The sequence below is a fragment of the Onychostruthus taczanowskii genome, unplaced genomic scaffold, assembly GCF_017590055.1.
Source record: "Onychostruthus taczanowskii isolate IOZ18803 unplaced genomic scaffold, ASM1759005v1 scaffold20, whole genome shotgun sequence".
Taxonomy (NCBI): Eukaryota; Metazoa; Chordata; class Aves; order Passeriformes; family Passeridae; genus Onychostruthus; species Onychostruthus taczanowskii.
This window is the reverse complement of record NW_024499240.1, coordinates 10,486,258-10,507,765: the sequence shown is the minus strand read 5'-3', so window position 1 is coordinate 10,507,765 and position 21,508 is coordinate 10,486,258. Positions and strand designations below refer to the sequence as shown.

The following is a 21,508-nucleotide window of genomic DNA, read 5'->3' as shown; positions in this document are numbered from 1 at the left end:
ATGTCTGTTGCTCCCTCAGCCGTGTGAGTGCAGGCTGTGCAGACCTGCTTAGCTGCTGCAGCAGTGCCTGCAGAGCAGTGAGCTCTGAGGTGTGAACAGCTCGTGTCCAAGTGACTCACACCCATGCACACACAGCCCTCCGTGTCCGTGCACCGGCAGCAGCACTGTGCTGGCCCAGTTCATTCACAAGATCTTCATTGTTGACTTTAGGTCTTGCTAACCACAGGCATTCTGTTTCTCTTAGATGAGTGTGAGGTAGGTTTTAAGCAGTTGCTGCTAAGGTATCTGTGTGATAATCTTGGAGAGACACTGTTGCTCTTTTGCTGTCAGTATTATTTAAACAGCCGGCTGTTCTGTCACTGAAGGTGGCAAAACAAATCTATCAGACCTTAGTACTCATTCACCATGTGTTTGTCCCACACTTAAAGACTGAGCTGGCTGTTACAGCTGCTTGGCCAGCCTACCTTCAACTGCATATGAACAGAAGCAAATGTTGCATTCTGAGTTGGGATGAAAAGTTCTTCTCTGTTCCAGTAATTTTGTTGCTTGCTGGTTGGCCTTTGCAGACCAGCACTGAAACAGCTGTGAATGGAACTGAGTAGCTGGATAACTACTGAGTAGCTGGAGTAGCAACTACTGAGTAGCTGGAAAACTTCTTTGAGTCAAGTTAGATGCACTTTTTGTGGATTTGCCCAGACATTAGCAGAGTTCATTGAAACCATCATCAGTTTGCCCATGGCAAATCTGGTATAGTATGTTTCTGTGTAATGCTGAGAATCAAGAGTTGCCTTGAAGGTTGGGAGGGATGTTGTGTCAGACATTCAGTTCAGAGTTAGTGCACTAAGTAGCTGAGAGTTACTGGTGGTATGGGCAGGTGCATTCTGTTCCAGCTCAGTGCAGTGTGTGTGTTGCAGTAGATGGAGAGACAATTATTAGTGATTCAGAGATCCTCTATGGCAGTCAAGTGAAAAACTTCATCTAATACTAATTTGTCTAGTGAGTGACTGCAACTGATGTGTGTGTTGGGGGTAAACCACAGGAGTGAAGTTGTCCTCGGGAAATCAGAGTTGACAGTGACTGTAACCTTTTCAGGGGTTCTTGGTGTTCTTAGGGTTTTGGATGGTTGAAAACTCCTGACCTCAGTGGGGACTGCTCTTCTGTTAGATCCTATGATAAATCTCTTTATGAGTATACTACTGTGGGGAATCCCCAAAAAGCATGGAATGCCAAAAATCTGGGCCTGTGTTCTCACCTGCCGGAGTCCCTGACTGCTTTCATTTCCTCATGTAGTGTTGAGCAGTCAGATGGGTGAATAATCCTATTATTTCCCGTCCTTTCCATGCAGAGAATTGGGGACTCGTACCGCGGCTATTGTGTGAGCGAGGCAGAGTTAGAGAGCGTTCTCACGCTCCACAAGCAGCAGACACAGAGCGTGTGGGGGACGCGCCAGTCTCCAAGCCCAGCCAAACCCGCCACACGGATGATGTGGAAATCTCAGTATGTCCCATATGATGGGATCCCCTTTGTCAATGCAGGTAACTAACTTTTATTTTAATCACTGCTTTCAAAATTTCAACGTCAGCTCCCAGCTGGCCACAAAGAAGAATCTTTATGTTGTTCTTTAGTTCAAGATAAGGTCAAGACACAAACATAAAAAAAGGAGCAGCTTGCGCATCGCTGTGAGAGTCTGAAGGAGCTTGTTTCCTTGTTTATGTTTTGCTGTGATTATTTCCCTTTGTTCTTTAGAGATTAGCTAAGTATCATTTGATGGGGGTTCTTGTGATGAGGTCTTTAGGGAAAGGTCCCATCTGCTCTATTAAGATGTGAAAGCCCTCGTAAAGGTGAGAGCTTGTTCGATTATTCTTACCTAACTTGAAGATCTTTAGAAGAGTTTGTTCCTCAGGAGTCAATAAACTATTTACATTGCAAACATTAAAGTAATAAATAAATAAATTCAAAATGCCAAAAAAGCAAGATAAACATCAGCAGACCCCAGCAGACAGACTTTTGCTGCTTGGGGTTCTTTTTGAAATGTTCATGCAGACTTCACAGCTTGGTAATTACATACTTAGCTCATGCATTACATATGTGAAATTGCCAAGAGTTTAATTTGGATACAAAATGAATGAGCTTTACTTGCTACGTAGAGAAAATGGGTGACAGGAATGTAAGTTATGTTTGGGGTTTTTTCTTCTTTTTTTCCCTGAAAGTTACTAAAAAAAGGGGAATTTTACCACCAGTTTTAAAGCTTCAGCCATAAACTGTGACATAAAAGAAAACTAAGAATTAAATCAAAGTAACTTACCCTTTTTTTTTTCCCCAACATGCATATGAGGCATCTTTAGTTCCATCTAGATATTTTGGGATCTTATAGAAACACATTATGTTGCTGTTATAATATTTCAGAAGCTTCTGGGTATATCACTTGTGGCATAGGCAGCTCCTTGCCTGCATACTTGAGTACACAAACTGTAAATAAAAGATAATTAAATGTGATGTGGGAGAAATTTTGACTGTTCCTTTCTTGACCACTTTAATGCTTTGCTTGTCAATCCCTTTTGTTAGAGGTCTGACTGGAAGAAGTCGCTTAATTTGAGTTTAGAGCAAAGCAATATTTGTTTGAGCTTGTCTGGTTTTGTTTGGGTGTGCTGTGCTGAAACTGTGTTATTTAGCAGTTAAAATTTCTTAACTGCAAGGCTGAGCTTTTATGGAAAGCATGGTCTGAAGTGTTGATTTAAGCCAAGAGGCTGGAAATGTCTGCTGACCTTGTCTTGTGGTATGACCCCAGCTGGAAATCACCACAGAGCTGCTCACTCATTCCCCCAGTGGGATGGGGGCAGAATTGGAAAGGTATAAGTGAGAAAACTCATAGGCTGAGATAGGAACTGTTTAAAAGGTAAAGAAAAATCCACGCACACAAGCAAAGCAAAGAAATCATTCACAACTTCCCATGCCCAGGACAGCATTTGTGCTGGGTTACTTGGGAAGACAAACACTCTAACTTTGAATGTTCCCCCACCTTCCTCCTTCCCTTGGCTCTCTATGCTGCACATGATGCCATATGACATGGAATATGACTTTGGTCATTTTGGGTCAGCTGTCCCAGCTGTGTCCCCTCCCAGTTTCTTATGTCCCTCAATCTCCTCATGGGTGGGGTGGGGTGAGAGGCAGAAAAGACCTTGACTCTGTGTAAGCCCTGCTCTGCAGTAACTAAACACCCCTGTGGTATCAGCACCGTTTCCGGCACAAATCCAGAGCACAGCTTCACACTGGCTACTGTGAAGAAATTTAACTCTATCCCAGCCAAAACCATCCCACCTTGGTTTCAGCTGGGGATTTTCTCCATTGTTTTGGGAGTTCTGCTTTTTATGTTTATTACCAGTATTGTGGTCCTTTGGTAACTTGCAAGACTTCTCATCTTGTAAAGTATTGGTGCTCACCAGGGCAAAGTCCAATATTTTGTCCTCACATATGTTGAGGAGTGCTGTGAGGTGTAATAAAGTTTGAGAAATGGATTAAAGTGCTCTATGTTCTTACATGCTGGGAGAGAAGCATTTGCGTTGTATTTGCTTGCCATACCTGAGGGTTCTGCCTTCTGAAGAGTCTGATGGCAAACAGAAAGGACTGCTTCACAACTCTTATCTCTTCTGTAGTTAGTATTTTACTGTAATCAATTAAGTGGTTGCTTGAACAGAGTGCATTAATTTCTGTTTCCAGGAAGCAGAGCCATTGTAATGGAGTGCCAGTATGGCCCAAGGAGGAAAGGATTTCAGCCCAAAAAAGCTGGTGAGCAGGAAAGCACCTCTAGCCAGCTGTACAAAGCCACTTGTCCAGCAAGGTAAGAATTATATAGAAAGCTGTAAGAGTGACTGAGCATCCTAAGAAAGCATTCTTTCTGTGAGCCATGACAGAGCACTGGTTTGGGATGGTAGCTCTCACAGAGATACTCACAGTAGCTCTTCTGCTTTATCTCCTTGATAACTTGAGGTTGGTACTCATTTAGAGGTAAGGAGGAAATGCTGTCCTGTCTGACTGACTAAGGCTGAAATTTGATAGGTTCCCTGAATGCAAAATAGCAGTACATCGCTCTATGAAATACAAGTGGGATTCGTTATCTACCTGAGCATTCACAAGTTATTGTGGTGTCCTTTAGTGACTATTTCTGCTTCTAAAACTTTGTCATCTTATTTGTTGTTTCTTCTTCAGGCTTTTAATTGCACTGATATCAATCAATCATCCTAATTTAGCGCATGTCCTGTGTGCTGAAGGAGTTACAGTTCTTCCTGTTCACTGGGCATTTTCTCCTTCTTCAACACTAAAGGTTTTTTTCCTCACCCTTGAGCATTCTCCTGGGTGCTTGTTCAGTTTTTACTGAGCTAAGAGTGTGTTTGATGATAGTTGCAGCTAGGTCTGTATGTGTTCAATTCTGCATAGCTGAGTGAACTGCAGCCTGTTCACAATTGGTGTTGTGCTTTTACTATAGTGAGGGACAAGGGCTTTTGTTGAGGAGTAAAATCACTCTGGCTGAGTGGCTTCCAGACCAGAACAGAAGTGTGTCTGTCTGCGTCCGTATCTATTAATGTATCCTTAAGAATTTTGCAGTTCTTTTAGACTCCTCACACCTGACATCACTCTGCTTGAACTTTTTCTATATTAATGCCTGATATAAAGTAAGTGGGATTTTTGCCTTTCCCTTCCCAAGGACAAAGTGTACTGATGGAGAATTTTTTTTATTCCTCCTTGGAAGGATCTATATTAAAAAGGTCCAAAAGTTTCCAGAATACAGGGTTCCTACTGACCCTAAAATTGACAAGAAAATCATAAGAATGGAGCAGGAGAAAGCATTCAACATGCTGAAGAAGAACTTGATAGATGCTGGTGGTGTCCTCAGGTGAAACTTCCACTTTTTTCTTTATTTTCACAAATGAAGCGGAAAAGAGCGGTATTTTACTTGATCTTTTTTTTTTTTTAACTTAGTCACTTATTAATAGTAAAAAAAAATCCACAATGTCAGTAAGACTTCTGTGGTAGTGAAGTACAAATTTGGTAGATGTGTTAAGCACTAAGCTATGGAGCTTCAGTCGGTGTTTCCATGCAGGGTATTGATAGAAATAGTTGTATTGTTTTAGGGTTGATCTAGTTGGTTTTGCATTGAAAGGTGTGAGAGGGCCCTGATGTCTGAAAGACATCTTCTTGCTCAGGGGCTGTAAAAACTTGTCACACTGACTAGGTTGTTGGTAGTTCTCACACTGTTCCCCCAAGATACTAATTTTTTGCCTTTGTTTGAGAATTGTGTGTATAACTTCTCTCCTTCTTGCTAGGTGGTATGTACAGTTACCTACTCAGCAAGCCCACCAATATCATGAAATGGAAACTTCCTGCCTCCCTCCTTCACCATGCCATCTTTCTATGTCTTCTCCTGAGGAGGAGGAGGAAGTCATTAGAGATGAGAACAGTACTCTGCCTTCTCGACTTCATCCTCAAGTGGCAGACAAGATCCGAGAGCTGGTGTCTCAGGGAGTAGAGCAGGTCTATGCCGTGAGGAAGCAACTAAGGTACAGAACTGTCTGCAGTGCTCGGTCTGTAGTGCTGTATCTACTTTGGTGTTTGATTAATTTGGTTTGCAGCTAAAGGGCAGTGCTGGTGCATTACTAAATCTAATTCCCAGATGTCGTAAGTCAGTTTTTCCCAGCTTTTGATATCTTTTCATATCATTGTAGATAGCCATTAAGAGCTGCTGTACTCTTTAAAGTTACTTGAATAAATGGGGGTTTTAAATTCCAAATGCTGTAGCCAATGCACAAAGAACTGGCTCAGTAGATCATCTAGCTTACTTTTGTCTTGTCATTGCAACAAGGGGAGGGAGAAGGTAGCAAGGTCTCTTAACACTGGGAAATAGTGGAATATATTTAAGTATGGTAATAAATGTCCTTTAACATATAACAGAAAGTATGTGGAAAGAGAATTGTTCACACCTGATGAAGTGCCAGAAAGACATAACCTGTCCTTCTTCCCCACTGTGAATGACATCAAGAACCACATTCATGAAGTGCAGAAGTCCCTGAGGAATGGAGAGATGGTGTATAATTCAGAAAGTATCCCAGCAACGGTATGTTGGCCTTTGTGTATCTTGTTGATTTTTGGAGTTAAATACTGGAAATCTTAATTTTTACCACGTAGCTGTATTTAATCCAAAATTTTCTGTGAGTTTATATTTGCAGCAGCAGTATTTTCAGTGAAATCTGTGGCTGAGTAAGACTGGATCAAATGTGAATAAAACTTTCTGACCTTATTCAGTATTTATCTCATCAGCATTAGATTGCTGTTAATTGGTTGACAAATTACACTATATTAGCACTTCTTGATGACTGCATGAACTGAAAGCCATTGGTGTAGAAAAACTGACATGTGACATAAAATTTTATTCATGGCTTTGTCACTGTCTATGTTTCGAAGAAGTTACTACTACTTTTCAATAGCTGAAAAAATAGGGGTGAAGTGTCTTTCAGGTGCCGTCTAAATTAAGACTTAATAAACATTTTGGATGTGCAAATAGTAATAAATGCACTTTATAGTAAGTGCAGTGTGGTTGGAGTTGAATCTTGTGAACGCTCAGTAACTCTTAAATCTTGTTCCTTAATTTTCTTCCATGTATTGAGTAATAAAGGGTACACAGTGGTCCTACTTTTCCCAGTTATGAGATTAACTGCTAAGAAATGGCTGATTTAAAATCAGCTTTGACATACAGTACTGTTAAATCATGCTGTGTTATCAGTCTTTTCCCTCTCCCTACCTTGGTGTAGCCCAGGTGAGTGAGTGTGCTTGTTAGTTAGCCAAATGGTTTGATATTTTCTATTTTAAAATCTGTTTAACTGTTATGAGCAGATAAAGCAGATCGTCTTCCTGATACACAGTGCATATTTTAAAATCTTTTACGATATTTTTTTTGTGAGTCAAGTGGTCCTAAAATGCATAATTATAAAAAAAATAAGAAAATGTAGTTTTATGCACTGTTTTCTTATCAGTCCTGTATTGAGCCTGTGTTCCTGTAGACAAGCTTGCACCCTTTCTGAGAACTGACTTCCTTTTCCTTTCAGCTGCAGTGGACCACAGACAGTGGGAATGTCCTCACGGAAACAGTGACTGTTGCGTTTGCCTCACCACCTTCAGATGGTAGGACTGCATAACTGTATAACCTGTGTCTCCAAATGTGTTTTATTAGCTATGTCACAGAAGTTCATTTTCCTTCCCAGGAGGTTGCTGTCATGTCCTGTCACTCAGGTGAACTTAAGAAGGATTACTTTGCTATAACTATTTTGGTTTACTTTTTTTTTTTTTCTATTTGACTGCATGTGTGATAAAAATATGTGTAGTCATGATGTTGTTGGCAGAAGTGTTAAAATTATAAATTTGGCTTTTATTGAGAATCTTCAAGCAAACAAAAATTTTAGTGGGATGGTTGTCTGGAAAGGGCATTTTACATTGGATGAAGGTGCTAATAATACCTCTTTAGGGAGAATTAAGTTACTACTGAACAGATATGTCTGTCAGGGGACACAATACTAGAATCCAGCAGGGCACTTGAGTTTCCAGGTGGTTTGTGCTTCACATATCTTTAAATGTCTTGCTGAAAGGGACTTCAATGCACTTTGAGACTCCTGCTTCTCAAAAGTCATTGTCCTGATGAGTTCCAGTGCTAGGATCAGGCACTGAACAGCAAGCATTGTGTTTCTGTTATTGGAATTGAAAGCAATCTTTTCCATTTTTCCTTGATACTTAGAACAGAAATAGAAATATGGGTGTTAAATGGCACCAGGGCTGAGAGATGTCTTTCTTCAGTTGTTTGTGATGTAACTTCTTTATTAATGTGGCACCCAAGTATCATCTCTTCCCAGTGCTTGTTGAGCCACAAAGTGTTAAACTTCTTCCCAGTCTGTTGCAAAACTAGAGTGTAGATATGGTAGATTTCTCTATAAATTTATGCATTCTTGGTTGAAGGACTGTTTTTTTTGAAGATGTTATGCAATTTTTCCTTTGTTGAAACTGGGTTCCTACTGCTATTACTTCAACTTCAAAACATGTACTAAGACAAAATACAGGTGTTTGTAACTAGATCTACTTGCTACCCACAGAGTTAGAATTACACTTGGGCTAAGATGTTCTGTTGGATTATGGTGGCTGGTAATAAATTTAAATTAGATTACTCTGCCCTTCCCACCCTTGGTTCAAGAATATTTTGTCTAGTGTGACACAAAAAGAACTTTTCCTCATGTTTGTAGATGCTTTCCCCATCCTCTGGTGTAATAGGTTTGATGTGAAACTCATCAGAGCTATTCCTGGCTTTTAGCAGGGATATGATTGAAGTGAGTTGGAAGAGTGTGCACATGTTCAGATCACGCTGCAGACTTTGTGTGCACATGTTCAGATCATGGTGCAGACTTTGCAGATGGTTTTTGTCTCAGCAGCAGAGCCAGCTGGTTTCCCCATCTAACTCAAACATGGTGGTGGGTGCATTTTGTTCTAGACAGCTGATAGAGAAGTTCACAGGGACCAAAGGGGCACTGCTGTAGTTGTCATGGTCAGGGTTTACTTGTGTCAACAGTTATCCTGTGGCTCTTGCCTGAAGAAGTCCTGATGTGTTTGTGTCCCTTTCCCCTTAGGTCAGGGAGTAACATGGGCCAATTTCTTACTTGTTGTAGCAGGAAATATAAACCCCCCAGAGGTTTGGCTCACTGCATGAGTTCTCCTCAACGACTTGGAGAACCTGATTTATGTGAAGCAGTTCCATGTACACCAGTGCATTTACTGTTACAAAAAAGCAAAGTTTGGGCTCTGTTTTGTTTGGGATTTTTAAATTTATTTTGGATGTTGCTGCAGTGGATTAATTTGAACTGAAAAGTGTTATGTAATCTTGGTGCTTTTTGGGAAGAATTCCAGTGTTTATGGCTGTGAGAGAACAAGAGGTTAAATTTTAGACTCAACTTGAACAGTGTCCCTCTTTTTAAAGGAAGTCTTGTTTTTTAGAAAAAAATTAATTTGCAATGTGAACAGAATTACTGTACTTAAGCTTGCATGCCTATGTTAATATTGACATTACTGTGTTTTTGTGGAGAGACACAAAATACTTGTGCCTTCAACAGCTCAACATCTGTGGTAGAGCTCATCAAAGATGACTTTTATATGAACTGTATACATATTTGTTTTAATTCCAACACATACATATGTATACATATATGTTTTAACATACATATTTGTTTTAATTTCAACTTGTGCCAAATGGAGACAACTGTACATTTAAGAAATCAGGCAGTAACAGAACTTGTTTGTGCAGAACTCCCTATCTCCATTTGATAAGACTTTGTTTGTAGCAAGTAGAGGAGGAGTTGAACTATTACCTTTTTTCCCCAGGGGTGTTGCTGTAGAATACAACCCAGGGAGAGAACTGCTATCTCTTCCTGCATGTGAACATTCACATATGCTTATGGGATCTCTGTATTATATTCAAAAGACTCTAAACATTTGAAGTACTTGTGTTCAAGAAGATTTATAGGTTTGTATGTGTCTTCTGGTCAGTTGTGATAGTTAAGAGTCTGCAGATCATTATGTATGTTGAAAAATCTACCTCCACTCAGATTGCTGGAAAATTTTCCTGTGATTTTCTGGTAGAAAATGTTTTGCAATTGACCATTTTCAATTTTTTACATTCACCAGACTAATCTGCATTCACAGGGCAAGTTCTTCTATTACCTCCACAACAGTGGAACTGAGAAATAGGAAGCTGAGCACTGTCTGTGTGTGTCTGCATAAAGCTCAACCAAAATGTTCTGTGTGGCTCAAACAGGAAATGGAATGATCTCAGGAGAAGTTTTCTTGCAGAAATTGTTATAAGCAAATCTCAGTTTTTGCTAAACTTCAGGAAATAAAGTGCATCATTCTTGCATTAAATAAGAAGTTTGAGGATATTATATAATCTGTAGGCTGAAAGACCTCCAGATAAAAGGACTTTAGATGATATTGCATAGAAGTTATGCTAATTTCACAAAGCTGGGAAGGGATGGTGAGACATATAAAATTTCCTGTGTAGATTTTTATTTTGAAAGACAACCCTTTCTTTTGATACCTGTGTGTTTTTAAGCCCTTACTCAGGTATAGATATTGTCAAATTATTTGCTGCTTTGCTAGAAATGTTTCACCTTTTATGTTATGACTACAAATTCAAAGCACAGTGTAGGGTGCAATTACTTTGCTCTCAATAACAGACTTATTGGTGCCTCTGGTTTTTGCTCTGTACAGATACATACAAACTTCCTGCAGTATTGTCTTTTTGTCATACCCAGTCTTCTTTCTTTAGCATCCAATTTCTGCAAAGAGAACAGCTTATATGTATGTTATATACATGTCTTCTGTATTGAGACTGAAGGGAGTTTGGTTTACAGGGGAGGCTTTTATTAAACAGGAATAAGAGATTTGGCATAACTGTCTGCTTCCTCACTTTGGCATCATAGGGAGCTCAGGAGCAGAGTCAGTCATCACCAAAGCAGAATCCAACCAGAGCGGGGAGTCCTTGATACCAGAAACAGCTCAGCTGTTGTCTTCACTCTCTTCACTTCAGCCCAAGATATTTGCACAGCTTCAGGTACAGTCAAGTCATTTACAGAACATCAAACATGCTGTGCTGGAAGTGCTGGAGGCGAGCTGAGAACAGCAAGTTCCCTCTCAGCAGATCCCAAAGGCAGCTGGGTAACACAGGTTTGGAAGTAGCTGTCAGCTCTGACTCTGGTTGCTCTTGCATGTCACATTTAGCATATAGCTGTGGTGCAGGGATCCCACTACCATCTTTTGGCACTTTGAAGTTAGGGTCTCTTGTGAAGGCAAAACCAAGAGGATAAAAGCAGTGGGTTTCTACCTTAAACCAAGTACCTGTTCATTTTCCACACGGTCCAGTAATTTCATAATGAAAATGCTGCTGCAAAACTGCAGGGAGATAAGACAGTCTTGTTTATTCCTTTTAAATCCTTCTCCAGCCTCTTAAGAAAATATCTTAAAATCCTGAAACTGCTCCTAGCTCAGAGCTGTAAACTTGCAGATTGAAAGGCTGAAGAGGGAGGGATAAGAATGTCATGCTAAAAGAGCTTCTTCTAAAGCTCATCTCCTTTCAAAGCTGGTTCTCTTAACCCTCTTCCTTAACTGCTTTGAAAACCTGCCTTCATATTTCCTGAACCCCAACAAAATGCATGATCTTTTCCCTAGAAATATGATTTGTACTAAGATTCTGTTCTACTTGCTGTTTCTTCTCTTTCTGGGGACAGCCTGATTCCATCTCACATAATTTTATTTAAAGCAGTGTGCTTAGCTTGTTGTACCCACCTCTTGTGGGAATGGGCAGTACTGGGGAATGATCTGAAACTGAACATCAATCCAAAATTAGAGCTTTATGGTCATAAGCAATCTTCTAAATGCTGCTGGATTCCATTGTCCTAATTGTTTTCAAGTACATTTTGAGCCTAGAGTTGCTGGGATTGAGTGTTCAGAAGAGTTAATGAGTAGGAAGTCAGAAGCCACCTAGACAATACATTCTGTTAAATGCAAACTCCTTCTGCTATAAATGCTGCTAGGTTGGTACTTCTGCCTTCTCTTTCACAGGGATTACAGCTGCAGTCAGCATTTACCTCGGCAAATGGATCAACAGCTCTGCTAGCTGTAAATAACCATTCCCCTCCCAGCCCTGCAGGTCTCCTGGATTCCCTGGGGGGTGCAGTAGGCAGCCATTCTCTAGCACTGAGTCAGGGGCACAGTCTGCAAGCAGGTGCTGGCCTAACACAGGACAGTGCTGCTGCGCCTGCTTTTGGGGCTCTGCCTGGCTCTGATCAGAGCCTGGTCGCCATGGGCCAGCTGGTACCTGCTGAAGGGGTGGACGACTCCAGAAGCCTGGAAGGAGGAGCTCAGCAGATTCTCTTGGGAGATGTGCAGACTATTCCAGTACGGATTGTGGACAGCCAGCCAGCACTTAGTAAGTTGTCATTTTCTCAATAATATGTTAATATTAGAGTAGAGAAGATAGAGTGGATTTTGTTCTGTGTCTTGAAGAAAGGAGACAAATGTGTTGATAGTGGGGAACTCCAAGACAGACTTCTTTCAGACAATTCTAATTAGTTTTTTTTTATTTTTCTGTGGGAAAGGGGAAAGATGTTTTTTGTGAAAGGGATATCTCCAAACATTTTATTTTTTTTTTATAAATTGGTTTAAATATTGTTACTCAAGGGGAGCCTTACTGGAGTAAGTTCATGTCATCTTGCAATGTTTTAGAGCACAGTAGGTGACATAACTGGCTATCAAGCTAAAAAGCAGTAAACTTCATATATGCCTTAACTATTAACTTAATTAGGAACTTGAGTTCCTGAAATATTTTTTCTTTTAAATGCACAGTTATTGGGGCTGAAAGATTATCAATGGAGTTTGAACTTCAATGTATGATTTTTGTTTTGTTTTTAAGCTGAAGAAAATACAGAGGGTGTTGTTACTTGTGTGAGCCAAGTTAAACAAGAACCAAGAGAAAAATTGCATTGTCTATGGAAGCAGATAAAATCAGAGACTGCCACAGTTCCTCACCATAGTTCTTCGCCTTCACCTGTGAAGCCTGGAAGGATTTTTCAAATTGGAGAACTCTAAATGTCTTGGAAGGAAAGGCAGGTGCTCTCAAAGTACTGCCATTCTTTTTCAATTGTGTATGACATTCAGACTAAGCATATTTTAGAGTATTTCTGACAGAAAGCTGTTTTGGTTTGACTCATGTGGCTCACTGCCAACTCCAGGTCATTCAGTTGCCCCATAGAACACCACCTCTCTTTTCTGTTTCAAGTTTTGAGTAATCTGGATTCTCTCCAAATGGCCCATTTTGTTCATTGTTTCTGAAGGTCTTCCACAATTTAATTCCTTAGCTTTAGAATGTGGATCACAATCCTGGGTTCACATTTTCTGCTTGAGACCCTTGACTTTTATTGTACTACAGAGACCATAGAATCTGTCAGCTCCAAGATCACAGAATCCAGCAGCAAAGAGGATTAGTATGGCAATGGTTTTGTGACAAATGGAAGGTCCAGGATGCTAAAGTGATAAAGGACATGGATGCTTAAGAAAATGCAACTTTGACCTGATCATAATGTTAATGTTGTGAAGATCAAGGAGAGGAGAAAGGTGAGGTTTCCAGGTGAACATAAGGGTTGTATGATAAAGAAAAGCGTGTGAATTGTAACAGTGAATGTTTTTGACTCGACATCTTTGAACTTAAGTTCTGGCTTTATAATGAGGTTCATTGATGCATGCAGCCTTCCTTTGCAGCAGTACTGTAATTGCAGTTGGTCATAACAACTAAATGTAGGAGTCTTTGTCATGGACAGTGATTGATTCTGCCATTTCAGCTTATCTACCTCTTGCTTTGTGCACTTAAAGCTATCAGCTCAGACAAATGTGATCATATCAGCAAAACCTGCTGTTGTGTGGTATGTGGGGCTTGTGAATACATTCCTAACAAAGAGAAGCCCAAGAAAACAAAGGAAGTAATCAAAGCAGTATGTCCAAGTATGCTGTCACCACAACATTCAGAAAACAAACTAATCTTTTTCAAAAGTGACATATTCTAAGACTTATGTGATCCATACAAGTAAATAATTGCCAGGAATCTTTAGAAAATTGAATGTGATAAAAATTAAGGTATAGTAATATTTGAGTTAAAGCCATAGTAAGTGACAAGCACTGAGCTGTGTAATGTGTGACAGACACTTCCTTTAGAAAAAAAAATCGCACCTACCAATAACTTGGAATCAATTTAAATCTGTAAATGAAGTGAAACTGTTAACAACATAGATATCAAGTTAAGCAATTGCACTGTTTGCTTCAGATGTTGAATGCCTAGAGCAACATTCAGAGTAGTTTGTATACAGAAATAGGAGCCTTTCTTAGTTCCTGCTAAGTAGTTGAGAGCTTGATCATAAAATAGGTTTGTTTTCTGCATGCTATGGAAGAATTCAGTGTGAGGACTTCTCTCTTTTTCAGACTTGAAAACAAAGAAAGTACACCTGGAAAATTATTAGTTAATTTATGTAGAGAAGAAAATGTTGTGAATATTATATGAACCAAAATATTAACATTTTAAAATTGTTACTTTACCTTACATTCAAGCATTCACAAACATCTTCTAAACAGTGGCCATTTAAAATTATTTTTTCATTTTGTTTTGAGTATTTAAAGCTAAATCTTTCAAAAGCCTTACATTGAACTTGTGTTCCAAATGCCTTTATGTGCAAAATCTGTTAGGTTCTATATCTTAGTCTTAACATATATTAATTTCTCTGAGGTTAACTAACATTGTAAGCATTATTTGTTTAAAGCTAATGTTTATGGGTTATCTCCCATTAGAATTTTCCAACAAGATTATGCTCTTATTAAATAAGAGCCAGTATTTTATCATGCAAGTGCATTTAAAAAAATCTCCAGTTTTTTCGGAGCCTCTAATATTTAGTATCTACACTGACTTGTTTTATGGTAGGCTTTATTCATTCCTGGGTAGGAAAAATCCCACAAGATTCACCTGTGGCCTTTATTTATTTGGTTGAGGTTTTTAATCTTGCTTTATTTGTTTGTTGGTTGATTTTTGGTAGGTTGTTTTGCTAATTGTCAAAATATCTCTCAGCTGGATGTTGTCTGCTGCAATGTTAGTTCTGGAGCACTCACACAGCAATCCCCTTCTCTTTTCCAGCTCAAAAACTGCATACCAGAATGGGTACCTCCTTCCATGCTGCTGTGTTCAATAATTCTATCATGGCCAGCTTACCTTTAAGTTTAAACTATTGCGTTCCAGCTTATATTCTCTTTCCCTATATTGCTCTTTTTTTGAGACTTTTTTCCTCATTGTTGAGAATTCTTCTTTTGAAAAGAATAAATTACAGCTAAAGATTACCAGCGAGAGGTTATTTCAGTTTTAGTTCTCTTCAAAGCAGACAGTACATTTGTGATTGGAGTAAAAGCTTAAGGAAAGTCAGGTTATATTTCCATCAGTTCTTGCTTAGTTCCCTCATTAACAGTTCTGGTTTTAACATGGTTCTTTCCACCATGAGCTACAGTCTCATCCTGTGCTGCACAGTATTTCTGGTGGCATTTCAGGTTTTGACCTAGTGCTCACAGCTGGAGAAAACACTCTTTTAGTCCATCTTGAACTGCAGGTTCTGAAATGAATTTTGTGTTCTATCCTGATTTGCATGGTACTCTGAAAACAATAGAAGAAAAAGTTGGAAGAATTTTAAAGAAGCAATAAATAATTAGTTGTTTTTAAAAGCTGGGGATTAGACTTGAAATTCTATTATTCTGTGTATTGGAAAATTTATTTTAAATGATTCTTGAGTTAATACTCACATTTTTTGTCTTCAGTTTTCTTCATTTTCACAGAATTTCCGTTGTCTTCCAGATACATGTTTCAGTTTATTACTCTGTCATTTATTTTAATTTAATATAATAATTCTTTTCCAAAGTGTGTTTTACATTTGTTTTGTGCATGTTGCTGAAGGAGGAACATGAGCTCACTCCTATGTCCAGTCTCTATATTTGATTTAATGCCTTTGTTTACTAATATCCACCTACATTTTACAGAGAAGACTGTTATGTATCTGAAAAAAAACCAGAAGTAAATGCTGCCACGTTCAATGGTTAAAGTTGTTTAAATAGAGTACTCAAATCTGATTTTTCAGAGTAATCTATGTAGCTTGATTCAAAGTACTTGGTTATTACTTTGTGTTGGAATTGCAGTTGTTTACTTTGTTTTCTTGTGGTTGTTGTGTGCAAGCACTTACTTTGCAAACCTAGAATTCCTGACCTTCAACAGTACTGTAAATGAACAACTGATTCTCCAGTTTTCCTTGTTGTTGGTTGTCTGTAAGAGTGATTGGTTGTTTTACAGGAAGAGATGTGCTTCTGTATGTGCATGCAAAGAAAACCTTTTGGTAAAATGTATAGAAGGTGTAAAAACGTACACGTCTATAGCTCTCATTCAAGGCTGGAGGCCTCTTGGATGGAAACCAATACTGGTCTGAGTGCTTTTGGTGGTACAAAATTATTGCAGTTTCCACAAAATTTAGAGGCACAAGTGTCTGTGTATGTATGTGCATATATTTTTTTTCTATAATAACTTAATGTATAATATTCCCATTCAAATGTAAACTACTTGTTCTTTTAAAGTAGTGGTCTGTTTTGTGGCTATGGGAGGCTCATGGGGAGAAATGCAAGAGCTCTTTCAGGGCAGAGGATTTTAGGGAAGGTGAAGAACAAGACAGCTTCAGGGAGACCAGGTGGAAGAAGTTTCTGAAATCAAGAATCCTGCTGGGAGGGCTGATGGGGACTGTGCCTGGGGAGTTTTGGGGTTGAGAGCCCAAAGGCTCAATGCAGTTCCTGAGTCTATCCATAGTCTTCTCTATGCCAGTAGTGGATAGTGTGAGTTCATTGTAGGAATTTAAAGATATGAAGAGAAGGGAAGCCTGCCCTGCCCTTGAAAACAGAAAAGCTGCTTGAGTTTTGGTAAGCACCAGAGGCAGATAAATGACTTCCCATAGTCTGAGGTGCCCATTCTTAGCTTCTGATATGAGGAAAAAACTCCTCTTGGAGCTTCAACCCAGGGCTGTAGACTCTTTTTCTTTACCTGTTACCAAAGCAAACAAGCCTTTTTTTTTTCCAACTGAATTAACCTGCTGCTTTTCTCATCCCACTGACAGCAGCTCGGTATCTGCCCAAATGTCTCTTTCTTCACACTTATTAAGGCTTCCACAGAAATCCCATACCCTCAGGCCCTCCAATTCTCAGTGTTTCTCTGTTGGACTGTAGAAGGAGCTGCTGAGTTCATTGCACAGGTAAACACTGGTGAGCATTACCCCATCACTTTTTCTCCCTCCTTCCCCACAATCATAAGTACATATGTTCCTTTAAATTGCATTAAGGTTTTTTACTTGCCTGCTTAGGGGTTTATCATCATTACTAGGATGAGTATGAAGGAGCCCTGTTTCACAGACCATTTACATTCGCAGCAATTGAAAGGAATTGATAAAACAAGGAGGAAAGGATGGTTTCTGCCAGCTCGTAGGGCTGGCCTCTTTCATACCACTTGAATTCCTGATTTGGCTGTGGATAGTAGATGCCTGTTAGTTGTCCATCTGTTGGCAAAAGTGCAATTTTCTCGCCTAAGCCTATTCAAGCAGTTAGGTTCTCAGATGTTTAGGTAGGTAGAATCTGTTCCATTAGGGATAGAAAGTATGATACAGCTGAGGATGGTGCTGGGGAAAGTTACTGCTCTTTATGGGTCTCTGATGAGAAATTCATCTTTGATCTGCCTTGCCTTTCTGAACAAAGCTCTTGTAGGAATAGACTTCAGAACATATCCCGTCAGTAACAATTATCTTCTCCCCAAAACAATGCACCTCATTAATGAATGAAACAAACCTTGTGTAAAACAGGTGGTGTTGATTTTTTAGGTCAGAAGCTCTCCAGCTGGCCTATCCAACAACAGCAGCTAAGGTATGATTTGGGGGGGAAAGGAGCAAAGAGCAAATAACAGGAGTGTGTCGGTGCATGTGATTTTTTTTCCAATATAAGCTCTTACATCTTAGTATCCCATTCCGTTTCTGATGCACATGACAAATGACATGTTTATTTTCTTAAGGGATTTGAACTGTTTTTTGGAGAGTCTTCAAAGACGTGATTATAAATAGTACTGCTGTATCATATAAATTACTAGTACATGTTTGTCAACTAGGACCCCATCCTGTTCTTGTACAGAAGGGGTTTTAAAAGCATGGAAAGCTTTATGAGAGCAAGTACTGACTGTCCTTGTCCTAAGGAGTCTTCCCTGGACAGGAAAATAGGAGCTGTGAGAGTAATTCTCATCAATAGTCTGTTAGCCTCTGATAGATAGAAGCAAAAAGCATATATATATATATATATATATATATATAATGATAGCCCCTCACACAGGTTACCTTTGGATACTTAGTATTTTTTAAATACATCACATACATATATAGATGTATGTACCTCAAAATAAAATGGAGACATGACTTTAGTTGTTTGCACACAGTTCTTTAATACCATTTTAATTACACTTATCTGTGGTTAAATGATGCAGATATTTTAGGGCACATGTAATCCAATCTTCTAATGTGGGTAATTGGAATTCATGTTTTTACTACAACCATCCTTCACTCTCTGCAGCGCAGTTCAGTTGGTCATTTGCCATGTACTGGCTTCTGTTAATGACATTCTGCCTGTTTAAACAAGAGCATGCTGTTCTAAGCAAATTAAATTTCTCACTCTTCCTGAATCTTTTTTCTAACAGGGATTGATATGGCTCATCATGAAAATCTGTTTGTAGTATAGTGCTTTCATAAGAGTTGATTTCTGGGTCCTCACTAGGAAGGAACTAGAGAGCAAAAGCTTACATACTATTGGATCTGCCATTTGGACATTTGTCTAATGTACTTGGATTTCTATAGCAGGACAATGTCAATACAGCATAAACTGCCACTAAATTACTGTAAACATTTCAACTCTCTCCATTGGTCAAGTGTTGACAGTGGCTCCAGGGAAGATCATAGGAATATTTCTGCTCTTTGGAGAGCAGTTTCTGTCTGTAGATACTATTTAAAACATAATTGGGTGTGGCAATCAAATGGCAGTAGGAGAGCCAGAAACAGAGGTGTGCGTTGGCAGATCAGTGAGAGAGGGAGTTCAGTCCCAGTGTCCTTGTGCCAGACTAACATTCTCTGTGCTAGTACTGAAAGCAGCCTTGACAAACAGTGATTGTCTTTCTGCTGACATTGCTGTTTTTTCTGCTTGCCCACTCAAGAAGTTCTACAAGCCTTCAAGGAACATGGGGAGCATGAAGGTGTGTAAGATCTTATGACAGGACCTGCAGGAATGAAACAGAGGAGATTGAAGTTTGATGACATGACTTCTGTGTAATGCACTTTCTTTGGTGGGAGGAAGAGGATTTTCCAATAGAGAATAAAAGTAAATCTTCCTTTTCAGAATATTAGTATTATTGCTGACTCTCTCTAGTCTGCTCAACAAAATGCCTAGTGTTTGGACAGATCTCCATGTTTTTATGAGTGTGTCCCAAAATGTTAATACTCATTTATACATTGCCATCTTTGCATGTCATATTGAAACTGTAGGCCAGTGGCACCTCCTTGATCTTTTTATTGTCTCTGTGCATTTTATTAAAGTAAATGAAAGCTTGTTTTATAAAGAAACAGCAGAGAGCTTTTATCCAGAGTCCTTTCAGAGATACACTTTTTACAGAGTCAGCTTTAACTTATAATGTTGTATATTTGTAACCCTTTAATAACCTAAAATAACCAAAGCCTTTTCACTTTTTTTTCTTTTTATCCAGAACATGAAGCATTCCAAACTACCCCTCAAAACCACCATGCTCAGAGCCTGAAAGGTTTGGCACTTTTCTTCCTCTGTAGGTGATCTTCCATCTGTGCTGTGTTCAGTATCTTGCATCTAACACCAGAATCCATAGTTAAGACCTGTCCCATCACATGAGGGCACTTTTTCATTTGCATAATCTACCTGGTCACTTGACAGCATGTCAGTAACAATATCTGCAAACCACCTTTTGTTGATTAACATCAGTCACATCAGTTCTAGATGTGGTGAATTTTCTTTGTGCGTGGAATTTGTATTGGCTTAGTGATACCAGCGGTGTCAAAAGTAGTCAAGTCTCATGAACTGAGAGCCTTCTGTTGTGAGTTTGATCTTAATCTGAGCTCTGTCTGAGCTAGGGACAAATTCTGAGGCTATGCCCCTGTGTTCTGCAGTGCTTGTTGAGCAGAAGAAAAATCTTCCAGCTCCCAAGAACAGCTGCATTTGTGTTTCTGCCTAATGTAAAGCTGATGATATTAATCTCTTGAAGGATAGCTCCTGGAATTCTGCTTTCCAGCTTAAGAGATGATGAAGTCTCTGTGTATGAAAACTTGGTGGAAAATGTACAGAGAGTTGGCAGTGCCTAGAACAGTCACTCTCAAGTGTCCTTAATTTAGGAATAGGAGCTGGTAAAAGGAATAAGCAACTGAAGAATATAATGGTGAAAATAGGCATTCTTGCTCTTTACATAGCATTGCCCTTACACAATATACTGGTCAGCAGTGAGAAGAAAACAAATCTCAATTTCTCCCCACAGCACAGTTTAACAGTGCTTCTGCAAATTAATCACAAGTTGGGCCTAAAAATCTATCCTAGATCTAAGTTCAGTTTTGCTTTGTCAGGTCACTGTTAAGTTACATAAATTTAACTTTTTTGCATAGCTGTTTCTTTTAAAGCTAAAATTAAATGTGAGAGAGAATTGGAAATTTTGTTTCTATCAGAGGACACTTCAGCTGTTAGAAGTGTGCAGGTGTTTCTCCCTTGTCTTCCACTTTTATCTCGTAGTTCATTTGCTGTTTTCTCAGGATCACTTACCTCTGAGAGTACTCCAGATAACTGTCAAGAGACCAGAGCAGAGAACAGAAGAGGAAGACAAGTTTGCAAAAAACTGCTTGCAGGAGATAAAAAGCCCTCAAAGTTACAACTGAAGATTGCAATTTCTTATGGCTGAAATGGCTCACTTTAGATGGTGAATGTTTTTTAATATACTGCTTTTTAATTGTTGATTTTGTTACTATTTATGCTCTGACCTCACATGTAATAAAAGCTAGAATGGTAATTGTGTATTTTGCTTTTATCTTCAGTGCACTGGTTATCTTCTGAATGCATAACTCCATGGTTTTGGCTGTTGACAAAGCTGTTATCGCATTTGAGGTGTTCTGTACGTGGAAGGACATGGAGGAAGTGGGAACCTTCTTGACCTGACTTCTACTGAGAACAGATGATCTGTGGAAAGAGGACTTTACCAGTTTAAAATCAATATCCTCACAATAATTTCTTGGGTATACAGCTTTTTCATGTCAGGTGCTAGTGCATTTCTAGCTTTGCACATAATACAAGACATAAAATTACCTCTCAGTGGCCTAGCCATATTTTTTGTTGTCTCCTACCACCGTACTCATTGCTTTTGGGAGTGGGAAAATCGTTTTAACATGTTCTGATTTTCCACTTTTCTGCCTTTCTCCTGTTGCCTCTTTCTCATACCCAGACCAGCACGGAAACAAATTTCTCATTTTAAAAAATTTTTCTATCCTCAGTTTCCCATGTTTTGGTGTTTCCTTTTGCTTTATTGTGCTATAGTTTGATTTCTTACATGATTGAAATGTAAGGTATCATTGCATTTTACTTAAGGATGGGAAATACTGGGGTGAGCTCCACTGCCCCCTTCACTCCAGAGTCCTCAGAGGAAGCGCCTGCCACAGGTTCTGCTCCTGCATCTCCACACAGGTCAGCACAAATGCAGACCTATGTTGATGACAGCAGTGTCTTTGTGCACCAGCACCTTATCAGTACAAAGTTATTGCTGTGAGTCCAGACCAGTGTG

General features: G+C 39.3%; 1 protein-coding gene across 1 annotated transcript in view; it reads left to right on the top strand.

Annotated features, from left to right (window-relative positions):
• CARF (calcium responsive transcription factor) overlaps positions 1-20,630 on the top strand; it is a 32,763-nt gene extending 12,133 nt beyond the window's left edge. Inside the window, 11 exon segments of the mRNA XM_041403190.1 lie at positions 1,346-1,535; positions 3,718-3,838; positions 4,748-4,891; positions 5,322-5,555; positions 5,947-6,109; positions 7,098-7,173; positions 10,506-10,636; positions 11,644-12,010; positions 12,494-12,558; positions 12,561-19,044; positions 19,427-20,630. Of these exon segments, the coding sequence (XP_041259124.1) occupies positions 1,346-1,535; positions 3,718-3,838; positions 4,748-4,891; positions 5,322-5,555; positions 5,947-6,109; positions 7,098-7,173; positions 10,506-10,636; positions 11,644-12,010; positions 12,494-12,558; positions 12,561-12,614 (1,545 nt within the window). The 3' untranslated portion in view covers positions 12,615-19,044; positions 19,427-20,630.
• The last annotated feature ends 878 nt before the right edge of the window (positions 20,631-21,508 follow it).